The 19,199-nt window shown below is 44.7% G+C and overlaps 1 protein-coding gene across 2 annotated transcripts in view; it reads right to left on the bottom strand.

Annotated features, from left to right (window-relative positions):
- Window positions 1–19,199, bottom strand: part of vwf (von Willebrand factor) — a 180,131-nt gene that overhangs the window by 21,652 nt on the left and 139,280 nt on the right. For both annotated transcript variants that reach the window (XM_036973630.1, XM_036973629.1), the window contains exons 46-49: window positions 17,841–17,957; window positions 8,331–8,514; window positions 8,057–8,097; window positions 7,378–7,494 (exon numbers count right to left, since the gene is read on the bottom strand). In XM_036973630.1, the coding sequence (XP_036829525.1) occupies window positions 7,378–7,494; window positions 8,057–8,097; window positions 8,331–8,514; window positions 17,841–17,957 (459 nt within the window). The remainder of the gene's footprint in view (window positions 1–7,377; window positions 7,495–8,056; window positions 8,098–8,330; window positions 8,515–17,840; window positions 17,958–19,199) is intronic.

Below are 19,199 nucleotides of genomic sequence, written 5' to 3'. Positions count from 1 at the left end.
CTCTGTGCTTCTACACCTGCATTGCTTGCTGTTTGGGGTTTTAGGCTGGGTTTCTGTACAGCACTTTGAGATATCAGCTGATGTACAAAGGGCTATATAAATACATTTGATTTGATTTTGATGATTTGGTGATGATGGCGATGATGGTGGTGATGATGATGGTGTTAGTGATGATGGTCTTAGTGATGATGGTTGCCAGAAAAAAGGACTTAGGAAAATTGCAATTGGCTCAGAACAGGGCAGCAAGTCTGGTCCTTGGATGCACACAGAGAGATAATATTAATAATATGCATGTCAATGTCTCCTGGCTCAAACGTCATCACTACTTGTATTTATAAAAGGTATTGACATGTTGAATACACCGAGCTGTCTATCTAAACTACTGGCACACAACTCAGACACCCATGCATATCCCACAAGACATGCCTCCAGAGGTCTCTTTACAGTCTCCAAGTCCTGAACAGACTATGAGAGGCACACAGTACTACATAGAGCCATGACTACATGGAACTCTATTCCACATCAGGTAACTGATGCAGCAGTAAAATGTGATTAAAAAAACACCTTAAGGAACAGAGGGGACTGGGAAGCAACACAAACATAGAAACAGACATATGCATGCACACACACACACACGATAACATACGCACTATACACACACATACACATGGATTTAGTACTGTAGATATGTGGTAGTGGTGGAGTAGAGGCCTGAGGGCACACAGTGTGTTGTGAAATCTGTTAATATATTGTAATGTTTTAAAATTGTATAAGCCTTGGTTACTTGCTGATATGTACAAAGCCCTTTAACGAGTAGATCAAGCAAAGCTACTGCAAAAGCTATCTTTCCAAGGTTACGAGACTGGCTCCACAGCTTTACCACCAGAAGAAGGCAGAGGGTGATGGTTACTTGCCTGGCTACACACCTATACCACCATAAGAAGGTAGAGGGTGATGGATACTACGTTGAGGGATAGGTTGTTATTCTGGCACTACACGGCCAGTTCTCTGACCTCCTCCCTATAGGCTGTCTCGTCGTTGTCTGTGATCAGGGCTACCACTGTTGTGTCATCTGCAAACTAAGTTATGGTGTTGGAGTCGTGCCTGGCCATGCAGTCGTGAGTGAAGCTCCAGTGTTGAGGATTAGCGTGGCAGATGTGTTGCTACCTACCCTCACCACCTGGGGGCGGCCCGTCAGGAAGTCCAGGACCCAGTTGCAGAGGGAGGTGTTCAGTCCCAGGATCCTTAGCTTGGTAATGAGCTTTGAGGGTACTATGGTGTTGAACGCTGAGCTGTTGTCAATGAATAGCATTCTTACATAAGTGTTCCTTTTGTTCAGTTAGGAAAGGGCAGTGCAGAGTGCAATAGAGAACATCATCTGTGGATCTGTTTGGGCGGTATGCAAATTGGAGTGGGTCTAGGGTTTCTGGGATAATGATGTTGATGTGAGCCATGACCAGCCTTTCAAAGCACTTCATGGCTGCGGGCGTGAGTGCTACGGGTCTGTAGTCATTTAGGCAGGTTGCCTTTGTGTTCTTAGGCACAGGGACTATGGTAGTCTGCTTGAAACATGTTGGTATTACAGACTCAATCAGGGACATGTTGAAAATGTCAGTGAAGACACCTGCCAGTTGGTCAGCACATGCCCAGAGCACACGTCCTGGTAATCCATCTGGCCCCGCAGCCTTGCGAATTTTGACCTGTTTAAAGTTTTTACTCACGTCGGCTACGGAAAGCGTGAACACAGTCGTCCGGAACAGCTGATCCTCTCATGCATGCCTCAGTGTTGCTTGCCTCGAAGTGAGCATAGAAGGGATTTAGCTTGTCTGGTAGGCTCATGTCACTGGGCAGCTCGCAGCTGTGCTTCACTTTGTAGTCTGTAATAGTTTGCAAGCCCCGCCACCTAAGACGAGCGTCGGGGCCGGTGTAGTATGATTCAATCTTAACCCTGTATTGACGCTTTGCCTGTTTGATGGTTCGTTGCAGGGCATAGCAGGATTTCTTGTAAGCTTCTGGGTTAGAGTCTCGCATCTTGAAAGCGGCAGCTCTACTCTTTAGCTCAGTGCGAATGTTGCCTGTTATCCATGGCGTGTGGTTGGGGTATGTACGTACAGTCACTGTGGGGACGATGTCCTCCATAGTTTAGCATCTGCTTCATCTGACCACTTTTTTATAGACCGAGTCACTGGGGCTTCATTCTTTTATTTTTGCTAGTAAGCAGGAATCAGGAGGATAGAGTTGTGGTCAGATTTACCAAATAGAGGGCGAATGAGAGCTTTGTGTAGAGTACAGACATTAACGTCTCCGGCCACGAGGATTTCTCCGGCCACTAGGCCACGGCCTCTGGGTGAATGGTTTCCTGTTTGCTTATTTCCTTATACAGCTGACTGAGTGCGGTCTTAGTTCCCTCATCTGTCTGTGGTGGTAAATAAACAGCCACAAAAAGTATAGCTGAAAACTCTCTAGGCAAGTAGTGTGGCCTGCAATCTGTTGTTACCAAATATGCACAGATCGCCGCCCCCCCCTCGTGTGCTGTTCTATCTTGCCGGTGCAGCGTATATCTCGCTAGCTGAATATTCATGTCGTCATTCAGCCATGATTCTATGAAACATAGGATATTACAGTTTTTGATGTCCCGCTGGTAGGATATTCGTGATCGTACCTTGTCCAATGATTGCACGAGTAGTATTTTTGGTAACGGCAGCTTTCCCAGTCGCCTTTGCCGGGTCCTGACCAGGCATCCGGCTCTTTGTCCTCTGTACCTGCGTCGCTTCCTCTTGCAAATACTGGGGATGTCGGTCCTGTGGGGTGCTTGGAGAATGTCTTGTGTGTTGTCTTTGTTGTAGAAAAAATCTTTGTCTAATCCAAGGTCAGTGATCGCTGTCCTGATATCCAGAAGCTCTTTGTCTAATCTGAGGTCAGTGATCGCTGTCCTGATATCCATAAGCTCTTTGTCTAATCCAAGGTCAGTGATCGCTGTCCTGATATCCAGAAGCTCTTTTTTGCCGTAAGATACGGTTGCAGAAACATTATGTACAAAATAAGTTAAATATAGCGCTAAAAAAAACACAGAGTAGCACAATTGGTTGGTGAAACTGCTGCCATTTCTTCCAGCGCCATTTTTGTGTTGACTCACATTGTGTTGACTCACACGGCTCTGACATAGAATACGTGGACAACTACAAATACTTAGGTGTCTGGTTAGACTGTAAACTCTCCTTCCAGACCAATATCAAACATCTCCAATCCAAAGTTAAATCTAGAATCAGCTTCCTATTTCGCAACAAAGCATCCAGCACTTGACCTCGTCGATGTCATTTACAAAATAGCCTCCAACACTCTACTCAGCAAATTGGATGCAGTGCCACCATTTTGTCACCAAAGCCCCATATACTACCCACCACACAACCTGTATGCTCTTGTTGGCTGGCCCTCACTTCATATTCGTCGCCAAACCCATTGGCTCCAGGTTATCCATAAGTCTTTGCTAGGTAAAGCTCTGCCTTATCTCAGCTCACTGGTCACCGCCTTTCCTTACAGTTCTCTGCTGCCAATGACTGGAACAAATTGCAAAAATCACTGAAGCTGGATACTCATATCTCCCTCACTAACTTTAAGCATCAGCTGTCAGAGCAGCTCACAGATCATTGCACCTTTACATAGTCCACCTGTACATAGCCCATCCAACTACCTCATCCCCATATAGTTTTTTTTCCTCCTTTGCACCTCTATCTCTACTTGCACATTCATCTTCTGCACATCTATCACTCTATTGTTTAATTGCTAAATTGCAATTACTTCGCCACTACGGCCCAATTATTGCCTTACCTCCCAAATCTTACCTCATTTACACACTTTATATATACTTTTTCTATTGTGTTATTGACTGTACGTGTGTTTATTCCATGTGTAACTCTGTGTTGTTGTTTGTGTGTCACTTCTTTGCTTTACTTGTTCTCAACTTGTTCTCAACTGGCCTACCTGGAGAAATAAAGGTGAAGAAAAAATAACTTTCCGCAACATTCACGAGCTCCTGCAGTGATGCAGCATTCTCTGCATGACAGTTTTCCATTGGCCTACAGGAAACACCCAGAAAACTGAGGTCATCAACCCATCCTCAGTTAACCCCATCCTCAGTTAACCCTAACCCTAACCCATCCTCAGTTAACCCTAACCCTAGCCCATCCTCTGTTAACCCTAACCCTAACCCATCCTCTGTTAACCCTAACCATAGCCCATCCTCCATTAACCCTAACCCTAACCCATCCTCCATTAACCCTAACACTAGCCCATCCTCTGTTAACCCTAACCCTAGCCCATCCTCTGTTAACCCTAACCCTAACCCATCCTCTCTTAACCCTAACCCATCCTCTGTTAACCCTAACCCATCCTCTGTTAACCCTAACACTAGCCCATCCTCTGTTAACCCTAACCCATCCTCTGCTAACCCTAACCCATCCTCTGCTAACCCTAACCCATCCTCCATTAACCCTAACCCTAACCCATCCTCTGTTAACCCTTACCCATCCTCAGTTAACCCTTACCCTAACCCACCCTCTGCTAACCCTAACCCATCCTCCATTAACCCTAACCCTAACCCATCCTCCGTTAACCCTAACCCATCCTCTGCTAACCCTAATCTCAAATTATTGCCTCGCCTGGTTCACCAACTACTTCTCTGAAAGAGTTCAGTGTGTCAAATCGGAGGGTCTGCTGTCCGGACCTCTGGCAATCTCTATGGGGGTGCCACAGGGTTCAATTCTTGGACCGACTCCCTTCTCTGTATACATCAATGAGGTCGCTCTTGCTGCTGGTGAGTCTCTGATCCACCTCTACGCAGACGACCCCATTCTGTATACTTCTGGCCCTTCTTTGGACACTGTGTTAACAACCCTCCAGGCAAGCTTCAAAGCCATACAACTCTCCTTCTGTGGCCTCCAATTGCTCTTAAATGCAAGTAAAACTAAATGCATGCTCTTCAACCGATCGCTACCTGCACCTACCCGCCTGTCCAACATCACTACTCTGGACGGCTCTGACATAGAATACGTGGACAACTACAAATACTTAGGTGTCTGGTTAGACTGTAAACTCTCCTTCCAGACCAATATCAAACATCTCCAATCCAAAGTTAAATCTAGAATTGGCTTCCTATTTCGCAACAAAGCATCCTTCACTCATGCTGCCAAACATACCCTTGTAAAACTGACCATCCTACCAATCCTCGACTTTGGCGATGTAATTTACAAAATAGCCTCCAATACCCTACTCAACAAATTGGATGCAGTCTATCACAGTGCAATCCGTTTTGTCACCAAAGCCCCATATACTACCCACCATTGCGACCTGTACGCTCTCGTTGGCTGGCCCTCGCTTCATACTCGTCGCCAAACCCACTGGCTCCATGTCATCTACAAGACCCTGCTAGGTAAAGTCCCCCCTTATCTCAGCTCGCTGGTCACCATAGCATCTCCCACCTATAGCACACGCTCCAGCAGTTATATCTCACTAGTCACCCCCAAAACCAATTATTTCTTTGGCCGCCTCTCCTTCCAGTTCTCTGCTGCCAATGACTGGAACGAACTACAAAAATTGCTGAAACTGGAAACACTTATCTCCCTCACTAGCTTTAAGCACCAACTGTCAGAGCAGCTCACAGATTACTGCACCTGTACATAGCCCACCTATAATTTAGCCCGAACAACTACCTCTTTCCCTACTGTATTTAATTATTTTGCTCCTTTGCACCCCATTATTTGTATTTCTACTTTGCACATTCTTCCATTGCCAATCTACCATTCCAGTGTTTTATTTGTTATATTGATTTACTTTGCCACCATGGCCTTTTTTATGCCTTCACCTCCCTTATCTCACCTCATTTGCTCACATCCTATATAGACTTGTTTATACTGTACTATTGACTGTATGTTTGTTTTACTCCATGTGTAACTCTGTGTCGTTGTATGTATCGAACTGCTTTGCTTTATCTTGGCCAGGTCGCAATTGTAAATGCGAACTTGTTCTCAACTTGCCTACCTGGTTAAATAAAGGTGAAATAAATAAAAAAAACATCCTCCATTAACCCTAACCCTAACCCATCCTCAGTTAACCCTAACCCATCCTCTGTTAACCCTAACCCATCCTCCATTAACCCTAACCCATCCTCCGTTAACCCTAACCCTAACCCATCCTCCATTAATCCTAACCCATCCTCCATTAACCCTAACCCTTCCTCCATTAACCCTAACCCATCCTCTGTTAACCCTAACCCATCCTCAGTTCACCCTAACCCTAACCCATCCTCAGTTAACCCTAACCCATCCTCTGTTAACCTTAACTCATCCTCCATTAACCCTAACTCATCCTCCATTAACCCTAACCCATCCTCCGTTAACCCTAACCCTAACCCATCCTCCATTAACCCTAACCCCATCCTCCATTAACCCTAACCTGTCCTCAGTTAACCCTAACCCATCCTCCATTAACCCTAACCCATCCTCCATTAACCCTAACCCGTCCTCAGTTAACCCTAACCCATCCTCAGTTAACCCTAACCCATCCTCTGTTAACCCTAACCCTAGTTAGGAGACAGGTCGACAACTGCGCTTGGTGGGCCATGTGATCAGGATGCCCCACCTACCACGACATGTCCTCTATGGCAGAAGACCATCTCAAAGTGACAGGCTGGAAGTGTCACATGAAACCTGGGGACCTCGAGTCAGCTGCAGCTGAGCATTCATTTTGGAGCTTGCTATGTAATGGAGTTAACCACCTGGAATCACAACCTACCCACCATAGAGATGTGTTATGCCAGCACAGGCCCCACCGCATCATATTTCTACATATTCTCCAGATTCAATCTCCCGATTCATTCTCCCGATTCATTCTCCCGATTCATTCTCCCGATTCAATCTCCAGATTCATTCTCCCGATTCAATCTCCAGATTCATTCTCCCGATTCAATCTCCCGATTCAATCTCCCGTTTCAATCTCCCGTTTCAATCTCCAGAATCAATCTTCAGATTCATTCTCCAGATTCATTCTCCAGATTCATTCTCCAGATTCATTCTCCAGATTCATTCTCCAGATTCAATCTCCAGATTAATTCTCCAGTTTCAATCTCCAGAATCAATCTCCAGATTCAATCTCCAGAATCAATCTCCAGATTCAATCTCCAGAATCATTCTCCAGATTCAGTCCCTAACATGTCCTAGCTGTGGAAGAACATACAGCTCCCGGATTGGACTTCACATTCACCTGCAATGGCATCGCGCCTGAGAGCGGTAGTCATATCCTTTCCATAACCCGGGAAGCAACATTACATACGGCAACTATGAACTGCCATAAGCAAGTAAGGTGGTGATGAAGGTGTGTTACCTCAGGGCAGGTAGGACAGCTGATGCGTCGACAGGACAGCTTGTATCTTCTAACGGCTCCTTCCTCCACTGAACACGTGCAGTGAGTACAGAGATCCACCATCAGACTCTCCTCCGCCTACACAAACATACATGTGTATGAATTTGAGTAAGTCTGTGTGTGACGTGTGTGTGTGTGTGTGTGTGTGTGTGTGTGAGATATGTGTGTGTGATATGTGTGTATGTGTGTGTGATATGTATGTGTGTGTCTGTGTGTGTGTAATGTGTGTGTGTGATGTGTGTGTATGTGATATGTGTGTGTGTGTGAAATGTGTGTGTATGTGTGTGTGATATGTATGTGTGTGATATGTGTGTGTGTGTGTGTGATATGTGTGTATGTGTGTGTAATATGTGTGTATGTGTGTGTGGGATATGTATGTGTGTGTGATACGTGTATGTGTGTGTGATACGTGTGTGTGTGTGTGTGATATGTGTGTGTGTGTGTGAAATGTGTGTGTGTGTGTGATATGTATATGTTTGTGTGATACGTGTATGTGTGTGTGATACATGTGTGTGTGTGTGTGATATGTGTGATATGTGTGTGTGTGTGTGTGATATGTGTGTGTGTGTGTGTGATATGTTTGTGTGAAATGTGTTTGTTTGTTATGTGTGTGTGTGTGTGTGTGTGTGTGTTGTCCTACTCCTATCACAGTGTGGTTGAGGACACAGGCGTCTTGAGGAGCTGCAGATAAAGAGACAGATAGTTCTGGTGTTATTCAGTCAAGGCGTCTCAGTTGTTTCATGTTTAATACACTGGAGCACATCGTAGATCAGTGAACAGAAATTGAGAAAAGGGAGTGAATACTTGTCTGTTTAAATAGCTCTAAAAGAAATGTGTTCTGTTCTGCTGTTTGTAGCTAAATAGATGCCTCTTCTGGTTTAACATTGAAACTGCAGAATGGACTGTGTGTGTACCACAGTGGCAGCGTGGGCAGCAGTCGGTGGTGTCACAGCGTAGCTCGCTTCCCAGGGGACAAGAGGTGGGGTCTACTGATGGACAGCTGACGTTGGAGTGAGTGATGAAAACCTCTCGTTCTCCCACCAACACACACTGACGCTCCACACACACATCCTTCGCAGACCGCCACACCTCCCCCAACTAGAGAGACAGAAACACATCACACACAAAATATCAAACACACACACAAATCCACCATGTAGAGCTGCTACCATCTCCAGGACCTGCTGTTTGACAATATCTCTCTCTATAGGACTTGCTGTTCGACCCTGTCTCTCTCTACCAGACCTGCTGTTTGACCCTGTCTCTCTCTACCAGACCTACTGTTTGAACCGCTGTCCCAGCTTAAATCTATATATATCTACCAGACCTACTGTTTGACCCTGTCTCTCTCTACTGGACCTGCTGTTTGACCCTGTCTCTCTCTACAGGACCTGCTGTTTGACACTGTATCTCTCTACAGGACCTGCTGTTTGACCCTGTCTCTCTCTACTGGACCTGATGTTTGACCCTGTCTCTCTCTACAGGACCTACTGTTTGACCCTGTCTCTCTCTACAGGACCTACTGTTTGACCCTGTCTCTCTCTACAGGACCTACTGTTTGACCCTGTCTCTCTCTACAGGAACTGCTGTTTGACCCTGTCTCTCTCTACTGGACCTGCTGTTTGACCCTGTCTCTCTCTACCAGACCTGTTGTTTGACCCTGTCTCTCTCTACTGGACCTGATGTTTGACCCTGTCTCTCTCTACAGGACCTACTGTTTGACCCTGTCTCTCTCTACAGGACCTACTGTTTGACCCTGTCTCTCTCTACCAGACCTGCTGTTTGACAATATATCTCTCTACCAGACGTGCTGTTTGACCCGTTCTCTCTCTACTGGACCTGCTGTTTGACCCTGTCTCTCTCTACTGCACCTGCTGTATGACCCTGTTTCTCTCTACCGGACCTGCTGTTTGACCCTGTCTCTCTCTACTGGACCTGCTGTTTGACCCTGTCTCTCTCTACTGGACCTGCTGTTTGACCCTGTCTCTCTCTACTGGACCCGTTGTTTAACCCTGTCTCTCTCTACTGCACCTGCTGTATGACCCTGTTTCTCTCTATGGCACCTATTTTTTGACCCTGTGTCTCTACAAGACCTGCTGTTTGACCCTGTCTCTCTCTACCAGACCTACTGTTTGACAATATATCTCTCTACAGGACCTGCTGTTTGACCCTGTCTCTCTCTACCAGACCTGCTGTTTGACCCTGTCTCTCTCTACAGGACCTACTGTTTGACCCTGTCTCTCTCTACAGGACCTACTGTTTGACCCTGTCTCTCTCTACTGGACCTGCTGTTTGACCCTGTCTCTCTCTACAGGACCTGCTGTTTGACACTGTATCTCTCTACAGGACCTGCTGTTTGACCCTGTCTCTCTCTACTGGACCTGATGTTTGACCCTGTCTCTCTCTACAGGACCTACTGTTTGACCCTGTCTCTCTCTACAGGACCTACTGTTTGACCCTGTCTCTCTCTACAGGAACTGCTGTTTGACCCTGTCTCTCTCTACTGGACCTGCTGTTTGACCCTGTCTCTCTCTACCAGACCTGTTGTTTGACCCTGTCTCTCTCTACTGGACCTGATGTTTGACCCTGTCTCTCTCTACAGGATCTACTGTTTGACAATATATCTCTCTACAGGACCTGCTGTTTGACCCTGTCTCTCTCTACCAGACCTGCTGTTTGACCCTGTCTCTCTCTACCAGACCTACTGTTTGAACCGCTGTCCCAGCTTAAATCTATATCTACCAGACCTACTGTTTGACAATATATCTCTCTACAGGACCTGCTGTTTGACCCTGTCTCTCTCTACCAGACCTGCTGTTTGACCCTGTCTCTCTCTACAGGACCTACTGTTTGACCCTGTCTCTCTCTACAGGACCTACTGTTTGACCCTGTCTCTCTCTACAGGACCTACTGTTTGACCCTGTCTCTCTCTACAGGAACTGCTGTTTGACCCTGTCTCTCTCTACTGGACCTGCTGTTTGACCCTGTCTCTCTCTACCACACCTGTTGTTTGACCCTGTCTCTCTCTACTGGACCTGATGTTTGACCCTGTCTCTCTCTACAGGACCTACTGTTTGACCCTGTCTCTCTCTACAGGACCTACTGTTTGACCCTGTCTCTCTCTTCCAGACCTGTTGTTTGACCCTGTCTCTCTCTACCAGACCTGCTGTTTGACAATATATCTCTCTACCAGATGTGCTGTTTGACCCGTTCTCTCTCTACTGGACCTGTTGTTTGACCCTGTCTCTCTCTACTGCACCTGCTGTATGACCCTGTTTCTCTCTACCGGACCTGCTGTTTGACCCTGTCTCTCTCTACTGGACCTGCTGTTTGACCCTGTCTCTCTCTACTGGACCTGCTGTTTGACCCTGTCTCTCTCTACTGCATCTGCTGTATGACCCTGTTTCTCTCTATGGCACCTATTTTTTGACCCTGTGTCTCTACAAGACCTGCTGTTTGACCCTGTCTCTCTCTACCAGACCTACTGTTTGACAATATATCTCTCTACAGGACCTGCTGTTTGACCCTGTCTCTCTCTACCAGACCTGCTGTTTGACCCTGTCTCTCTCTACCAGACCTACTGTTTGAACCGCTGTCCCAGCTTAAATCTCTGGAAGACTGAAACAGGTTTCCTTCAAGAATTTCCCTGTATGTAGCGCCATCCATCATTCCATAAATTCTGACCAGTTTCTCAGTCCCCGCAGATGAAAAACATCCCCTCAGCATGATGCTGCGACCACCATGCTTCACTGTGGGGAAGATGTTCTCAGGGTGATGAGAGGTGTTGGGTTGGCGCCAGACATAGCGTTTTCCTTGATGGCCAAAAAGCTCCATTTTAGTCTCATCTGACCATCTGTACCTTATTCCATATGTTTGGGGAGTCTCCCACATACCTTTTGGCGAACACCAAACATGTTTGCATATTTTTTGTCTTTAAGCAATGGCTTTTTTTCTGGCCACTCTTCCGTAATGCCCAGCTCTGTGGAGTGTACGGCTTAAAGTGGTCCTATGGACAGATACTCCAATCTCCGCTGTGGAGCTTTGCTGCTCCTTCAGGGTTATCTTTGGTTTCTTTGTTGCCTCTCTGTTAATGCCCTCCTTGCCTGGTCTGTGAGTTTTGGTGAGCGGCCCGCTCTTGGCAGGTTTGTTGTGGTGCCATAATGTTTCCATTTCAGATATTTTTTTTATAACCCATCCCTCATCTGTACTTCTCTTGTTTGGTGGTGTTGGAGACTCTGGGGCCTTTCAGAACAGGTATATATATATACTGAGATCATGTGACAGATCATGTGACACTTAGATTGCACACAGGTGGACTTTATTTAACCTCTTTATCCTACCCCCTCCTTTTTCGAACATTCTGTTAAAAATAGTGCAACATTTCAGCGTCCTGCTACTCATGCCAGGAATATAGTATATGCATATGATTAGTATGTGTGGATAGAAAACACTCTGAAGTTTCTAAAACTGGTTAAATCACGGCTGTGACTATAACAGAGCGTGTGGTTCATCGAAAAGCGCAAGAAAAACTGGTCACTGAAATCTGAAAAAAGTATCCATGCGCCCGTTTCATGGATTATTTAAAGGAAACCAAATGTAATATGGAGACGGATGCAATTCCTACAGCTTCCACACGATGTCGCCAAAAACGTCATTTTCAATGACAAAAATCCTTTGAGACATTACCAATAGATCCGTGATTCCATCCAGCCTACCTCAATCGATTTTGGAAGATTGAAAAATGGACACTGTTTTCTTTTGTAGCTGCTATTGAATACAGATCACCCAGTGATCAATTTGATCGCTTATTAACGTTTACAAATACCTAAAGTTGGGTTATAAAAGTAGGTTGAAGTGTTTTGTCAAAGAATATAGGCAACTTATAACATTTTTAAACATGACGTTGCATGTTGGAAGAGAGCTTTTTTCGTGATACAGACAGGCTATACAAATGGATATTTTGGGCATTCATGGACGGATTTAATCGGGAAAAATATCAATTTGTGATGTTTATGGGACATATAGGAGTGCCAACAAAGAATATCATCAAAGGTAATGAATGTTTTATATTTTATTTCTGCGTTTTTGTGTAGCGCCGGCTACGCTAATTATTTTGTTTACGTCGCCTTCAGGCATTTTGGGGTGTTGCATGCTATCAGATAATAGCTTCTCATGCTTTCGCCGAAAAGCATTTTAAAAATCTGACTTGTTGGCTAGATTCACAACGAGTGTAGCTTTAATTCAATACCCTGCATGTATATTTTACTGAACGTTTGAGTTTTAACGAGTACATTTAGCATTTAGCCTAGTGCATTTGCATTTCCAGGTGCCTACTTGAGACATCTGCGTCTCAAGTAGGAGCAAGAAGTTTTAACTAATTATGTCACTTCTGAAGGTAATTGGTTGCACGAGATCTTCATAGCAAAGGGCGTGAATACATATGCACGCACCACTTTTATTTTTTACTTTTTTTTTAGATGTTTCATGTTCTTTTTTTCATTTCACTTCACCAATTTGGACTATTTTGTGTATTTATTTATTTATTTATTTTATTTTACCTTTATTTAACCAGGTAGGCAAGTTGAGAACAAGTTCTCATTTACAATTGCGACCTGGCCAAGATAAAGCAAAGCAGTTCGACAGATACAACAACACAGAGTTACACATGGAGTAAAACAAACATACAGTCAATAATAAAGTATAAACAAGTCTATATACAATGTGAGCAAATGAGGTGAGAAGGGAGGTAAAGGCAAAAAAAGGCCTTGGTGGCAAGGTAAATACAATATAGCAAGTAAAACACTGGAATGGTAGTTTTGCAATGGAAGAATGTGCAAAGTAGAAATAAAAATAATGGGGTGCAAAGGAGCAAAATAAATAAATAAATTAAATACAGTTGGGAAAGAGGTAGTTGATAGGGCTAAATTATATGTGGGCTATGTACAGGTGCAGTAATCTGTGAGCTGCTCTGACAGTTGGTGCTTAAAGCTAGTGAGGGAGATAAGTGTTTCCAGTTTCAGAGATTTTTGTAGTTTGTTCCAGTCATTGGCAGCAGAGAACTGGAAAGAGAGGCGGCCAAAGAAAGAATTGGTTTTGGGGGTGACTAGAGAGATATACCTGCTGGAGCGTGTGCTACAGGTGGGAGATGCTATGGTGACCAGCGAGCTGAGATAAGGGGGGACTTTACCTAGCAGGGTCTTGTAGATGACATGGAGCCAGTGGGTTTGGCGACGAGTATGAAGCGAGGGCCAGCCAACGAGAGCGTACAGGTCGCAATGGTGGGTAGTGTATGGGGCTTTGGTGACAAAACGGATTGCACTGTGATAGACTGCATCCAGTTTGTTGAGTAGGGTATTGGAGGCTATTTTGTAAATTACATCGCCAAAGTCGAGGATTGGTAGGATGGTCAGTTTTACAAGGGTATGTTTGGCAGCATGAGTGAAGGATGCTTTGTTGCGAAATAGGAAGCCAATTCTAGATTTAACTTTGGATTGGAGATGTTTGATATGGGTCTGGAAGGAGAGTTTACAGTCTAACCAGACACCTAAGTATTTGTAGTTGTCCACGTATTCTAAGTCAGAGCCGTCCAGAGTAGTGATGTTGGACAGGCGGGTAGGTGCAGGTAGTGATCGGTTGAAGAGCATGCATTTAGTTTTACTTGTATTTAAGAGCAGTTGGAGGCCACGGAAGGAGAGTTGTATGGCATTGAAGCTTGCCTGGAGGGTTGTTAACACAGTGTCCAAAGAAGGGCCGGAAGTATACAGAATGGTGTCGTCTGCGTAGAGGTGGATCAGAGACTCACCAGCAGCAAGAGCGACCTCATTGATGTATACAGAGAAGAGAGTCGGTCCAAGAATTGAACCCTGTGGCACCCCCATAGAGACTGCCAGAGGTCCGGATAACAGACCCTCAGATTTGACACACTGAACTCTATCAGAGAAGTAGTTGGTGAACCAGGCGAGGCAATCATTTGAGAAACCAAGGCTGTTGAGTCTGCCGATGAGGATGTGGTGATTGACAGAGTCGAAAGCCTTGGCCAGATCAATGAATACGGCTGCACAGTAATGTTTCTTATCGATGGCGGTTAAGATATCGTTTAGGACCTTGAGCGTGGCTGAGGTGCACCCATGACCAGCTCTGAAACCAGATTGCATAGCAGAGAAGGTATGGTGAGATTCAAAATGGTCGGTAATCTGTTTGTTGACTTGGCTTTCGAAGACCTTAGAAAGGCATGGTAGGATAGATATAGGTCTGTAGCAGTTTGGGTCAAGAGTGTCCCCCCCTTTGAAGAGGGGGATGACCGCAGCTGCTTTCCAATCTTTGGGAATCTCAGACGACACGAAAGAGAGGTTGAACAGGCTAGTAATAGGGGTGGCAACAATTTCGGCAGATAATTTTAGAAAGAAAGGGTCCAGATTGTCTAGCCCGGCTGATTTGTAGGGGTCCAGATTTTGCAGCTCTTTCAGAACATCAGCTGAATGGATTTGGGAGAAGGAGAAATGGGGAAGGCTTGGGCGAGTTGCTGTTGGGGGTGCAGTGCTGTTGACAGGGGTAGGAGTAGCCAGGTGGAAAGCATGGCCAGCAGTAGAAAAATGCTTATTGAAATTTTCAATTATGGTGGATTTATCAGTGGTGACAGTGTTTCCTATCTTCAGTGCAGTGGGCAGCTGGGAGGAGGTGTTCTTATTCTCCATGGACTTTACAGTGTCCCAGAACTTTTTTGAGTTAGTGTTGCAAGAAGCAAATTTCTGCTTGAAAAAGCTAGCCTTGGCTTTTCTAACTGCCTGTGTATAATGGTTTCTAGCTTCCCTGAACAGCTGCATATCACGGGGGCTGTTCGATGCTAATGCAGAACGCCATAGGACGTTTTTGTGTTGATTAAGGGCAGTCAGGTCTGGGGAGAACCAAGGGCTATATCTGTTCCTGGTTCTAAATTTCTTGAATGGGGCATGTTTATTTAAGATGGTTAGGAAGGCATTTTTAAAAAATATCCAGGCATCCTCTACTGACGGGATGAGGTCAATATCCTTCCAGGATACCCCGGCCAGGTCGATTAGAAAGGCCTGCTCGCTGAAGTGTTTCAGGGAGCGTTTTACAGTGATGAGAGGAGGTCGTTTGACCGCTGACCCATTACGGATGCAGGCAATGAGGCAGTGATCGCTGAGATCTTGGTTGAAGACAGCAGAGGTGTATTTAGAGGGGAAGTTGGTTAGGATGATATCTATGAGGGTGCCCGTGTTTAAGGCTTTGGGGAGGTACCTGGTAGGTTCATTGATAATTTGTGTGAGATTGAGGGCATCAAGTTTAGATTGTAGGATGGCTGGGGTGTTAAGCATGTTCCAGTTTAGGTCGCCTAGCAGCACGAGCTCTGAAGATAGATGGGGGGCAATCAGTTCACATATGGTGTCCAGAGCACAGCTGGGGGCAGAGGGTGGTCTATAGCAGGCGGCAACGGTGAGAGACTTGTTTTTAGAAAGGTGGATTTTTAAAAGTAGAAGTTCAAATTGTTTGGGTACAGACCTGGATAGTAGGACAGAACTCTGCAGGCTATCTTTGCAGTAAATTGCAACACCGCCCCCTTTGGCAGTTCTATCTTGTCTGAAAATGTTGTAGTTTGGAATTAAAATGTCTGAATTTTTGGTGGTCTTCCTAAGCCAGGATTCAGACACAGCTAGAACATCCGGGTTGGCAGAGTGTGCTAAAGCAGTGAATAGAACAAACTTAGGGAGGAGGCTTCTAATGTTAACATGCATGAAACCAAGGCTATTACGGTTACAGAAGTCGTCAAAAGAGAGCGCCTGGGGAATAGGAGTGGAACTAGGCACTGCAGGGCCTGGATTCACCTCTACATCGCCAGAGGAACATAGGAGGAGTAGAATAAGGGTGCGACTAAAAACAATAAGAATTGGTCGTCTAGAACGTCTGGAACAGAGAGTAAAAGGAGGTTTCTGGGGGCGATAAAATAGCATCAAGGTATAATGTACAGACAAAGGTAAGGTAGGATGTGAATACAGTGGAGGTAAACCTAGGTATTGAGTGATGAAGAGAGAGATATTGTCTCTAGAAACATCATTGAAACCAGGAGATGTCATTGCATGTGTGGGTGGTGGAACTAATAGGTTGGATAAGGTATAGTGAGCAGGACTAGAGGCTCTACAGTGAAATAAGCCAATAAACACTAACCAGAACAGCAATGGACAAGACATATTGACATTAAGGAGAGGCATGCTTAGTCGAGTGATCAAAAGGGTCCAGTGAGTGGAGAGGTTGGTTTAGGGTCACGGCGATTTAGACAGCTAGCCAAGCCAACCGGTAGCAAGCTAGCATAGGATGGAGTCTGTTGTTAGCCACCTCTTGCGTTCGGTCAGTAGATTAGTGGGGTTCCGTGTGGTAGAGGGGATTAATCCAAATCACACAACAACAAAAATAAGAACAATAGATATAGTTATAGAGGCCCGAGAAGAAAACATAATAATTCAAATAAATAAATTGTCCGATTGTCTATTCAGATAGCAGCCGGAAAGACAGCTAACGGTTAGCGGGCCGCAGATGGGCGTTCCGGTAACGTCGCGACAGAGGAGCCAGCCGGATCTCCTTCAGGTAGATAACGTCGGCAGTCCGGTTGTGAAGGCCCGGTGGGGCTCCGCGTAGGCAGTGAAACGGGTCCGGATAGGTGACTGCAGCCCAGGAGTGAATGATGGAACTCAGGCGTGATTGACGGAGCTGGCTAGCACCGGAACAATCGATGTTTGCTCCGGAATCGACGAAAGCCGACTGTCACACGGATAGCAGCTAGCTAGCTGTGAGATCCGGGTATGAATGTCCAGAGAGCAGTTGAAATCCAGGGACATGGAGAGAAAAATTGGTCCGGTATGTTCCGTTCCGAGCCGCGCTGCGCCGTACAAAACTGGCGATAGATTTTCGATAGATTTTCGAACTAAAGGACAGCCGATGACCACAAACCGTGGTTAGCTTCTGATTAGCTTCTGGGCTAGCTCCTGGCTAGCTTCTGGCTAGTTTCTGGCCAGCCTCCTGGAGTTTCTGGCTAGCTTCCTGAAGGATTGCAGATCTGAGGTAAATAATACTTTTTTATAAATATAAATTGGTGAGGCAGGTTGCAGGAGAGTGTTTAGAAGATGAGTTGATGGAAAATAAAAATAAAATGTATGTGAAAAAAGTTGTAAATATATATATATATATATATATACAGGACACGACAAGACGAGGACAAAAGACGTCTGAACTGCTATGCGATCTTGGATGATCTGTGTATGTCCATTACATAAAATCCAAATAGAATCAATTTAAATGACAGGTTGTAATACAACACAATAGGAAAAACGCCAAGGGGGTGAATACTTTTGCAAGGCACTGTATGCTGATGTGAAAAGGACTTTATAAATAAATGTGATTGATTGATTGACCGTTCTGAGTCGTCCGTCTGTCTGTGAGTCTCCAGGTATCTGTCCATCTGTCTCCACACAGCTGGTCTTCCTGCAGCTCCCACAACACTCACTGTCCGACCGCTGGTACACTGAGCCCTACACACACACACAAATCAAATAAGTCATTTTATTTGTCACATGCACTAAACACAACTGGTGTAGACTTTACCATGAAATAATTGTTAACTAGCCTTTCCTAACAATGCAGAGATTAAAAATAATACAAGACAAATAAAATACAATACACAAGAATGGAGCTATATACAGGAAGGTCCAGATCAATGTGAAGCTATATACAGGAAGTACCAGTACCAGATCAATGTGGCGCTATATGCAGGAAGTACCAGTACCAGATCAATGTGGAGCTATATACAGGAAGTACCAGATCAATGTGGAGCTATATACAGGAAGTACCAGTACCAGATCAATGTGGAACTATATACAGGAAGTTCCAGATCAATGTGGAGCTATATACAGGAAGTTCCAGATCAATGTGGAGCTATATACAGGAAGTTCCAGTACCAGATCAATGTGGAGCTATATACAGGAAGTACCAGATCAATGTGGATCTATATACAGTGAGTACCAGTACCAGATAAACGTGGAGCTATATACAGGAATTTACAGATCAATGTGGAGCTATATACAGGAAGTACCAGTACCAGATCAATGTGGAGCTATGTACAGGAAGTACCAGTTCAATGTGGATCTATATACAGGATGTACCAGATCGATGTGGATCTATATACAGGAAGTAGCAGTACCAGATCAATGTGGAGCTATATACAGGAAGTTCCAGATCAATATGGAGCTATATACAGGAAGTACCAGTACCAGCTCAATGTGGGGCTATATACAGGAAGTACCAGATGAAAGTGTGTAAAGTATAGTGTGTGTAATGTATAATGTGTCTAGTGTGTGTAACGTATAGTGTTTATAGTGTATAATGTATAGTGTGTGTAATGTATAGTGTGTATAGTGTGTAATGTATAGTGTATGTAATGACAATGTGTATAGTGTGTGTAATGTATAGTGTTTATAGTGTATAATGTATAGATTTATGTAATGTATAGTGTTTATGGTGTGTATAGTGTGTGTAATGTATAGTGTGTGTAATGTATAGTGTATGTGATGTATAATGTGTAATGTATAGTGTGTGTGAGGTATAATGTGTGTAATGTATAGTGTGTTGGGTGTGTAATGCATAGTGTGTAATATACAGTGTGTGTAGTGTATAATGTGTGTAATGTGTAGTGTGTGTAATTTATACTGTGTGTAATGTATACTGTGTGTAATGTATAGTGTGTGTAATGTATAGTGTGTTCAATGTATAATGTG

Source organism: Oncorhynchus mykiss, unplaced genomic scaffold (genome assembly GCF_013265735.2).
Source record: "Oncorhynchus mykiss isolate Arlee unplaced genomic scaffold, USDA_OmykA_1.1 un_scaffold_277, whole genome shotgun sequence".
In the NCBI taxonomy this organism is placed as follows: Eukaryota; Metazoa; Chordata; class Actinopteri; order Salmoniformes; family Salmonidae; genus Oncorhynchus; species Oncorhynchus mykiss.
This window is presented reverse-complemented; position numbering and strand designations above follow the sequence as displayed.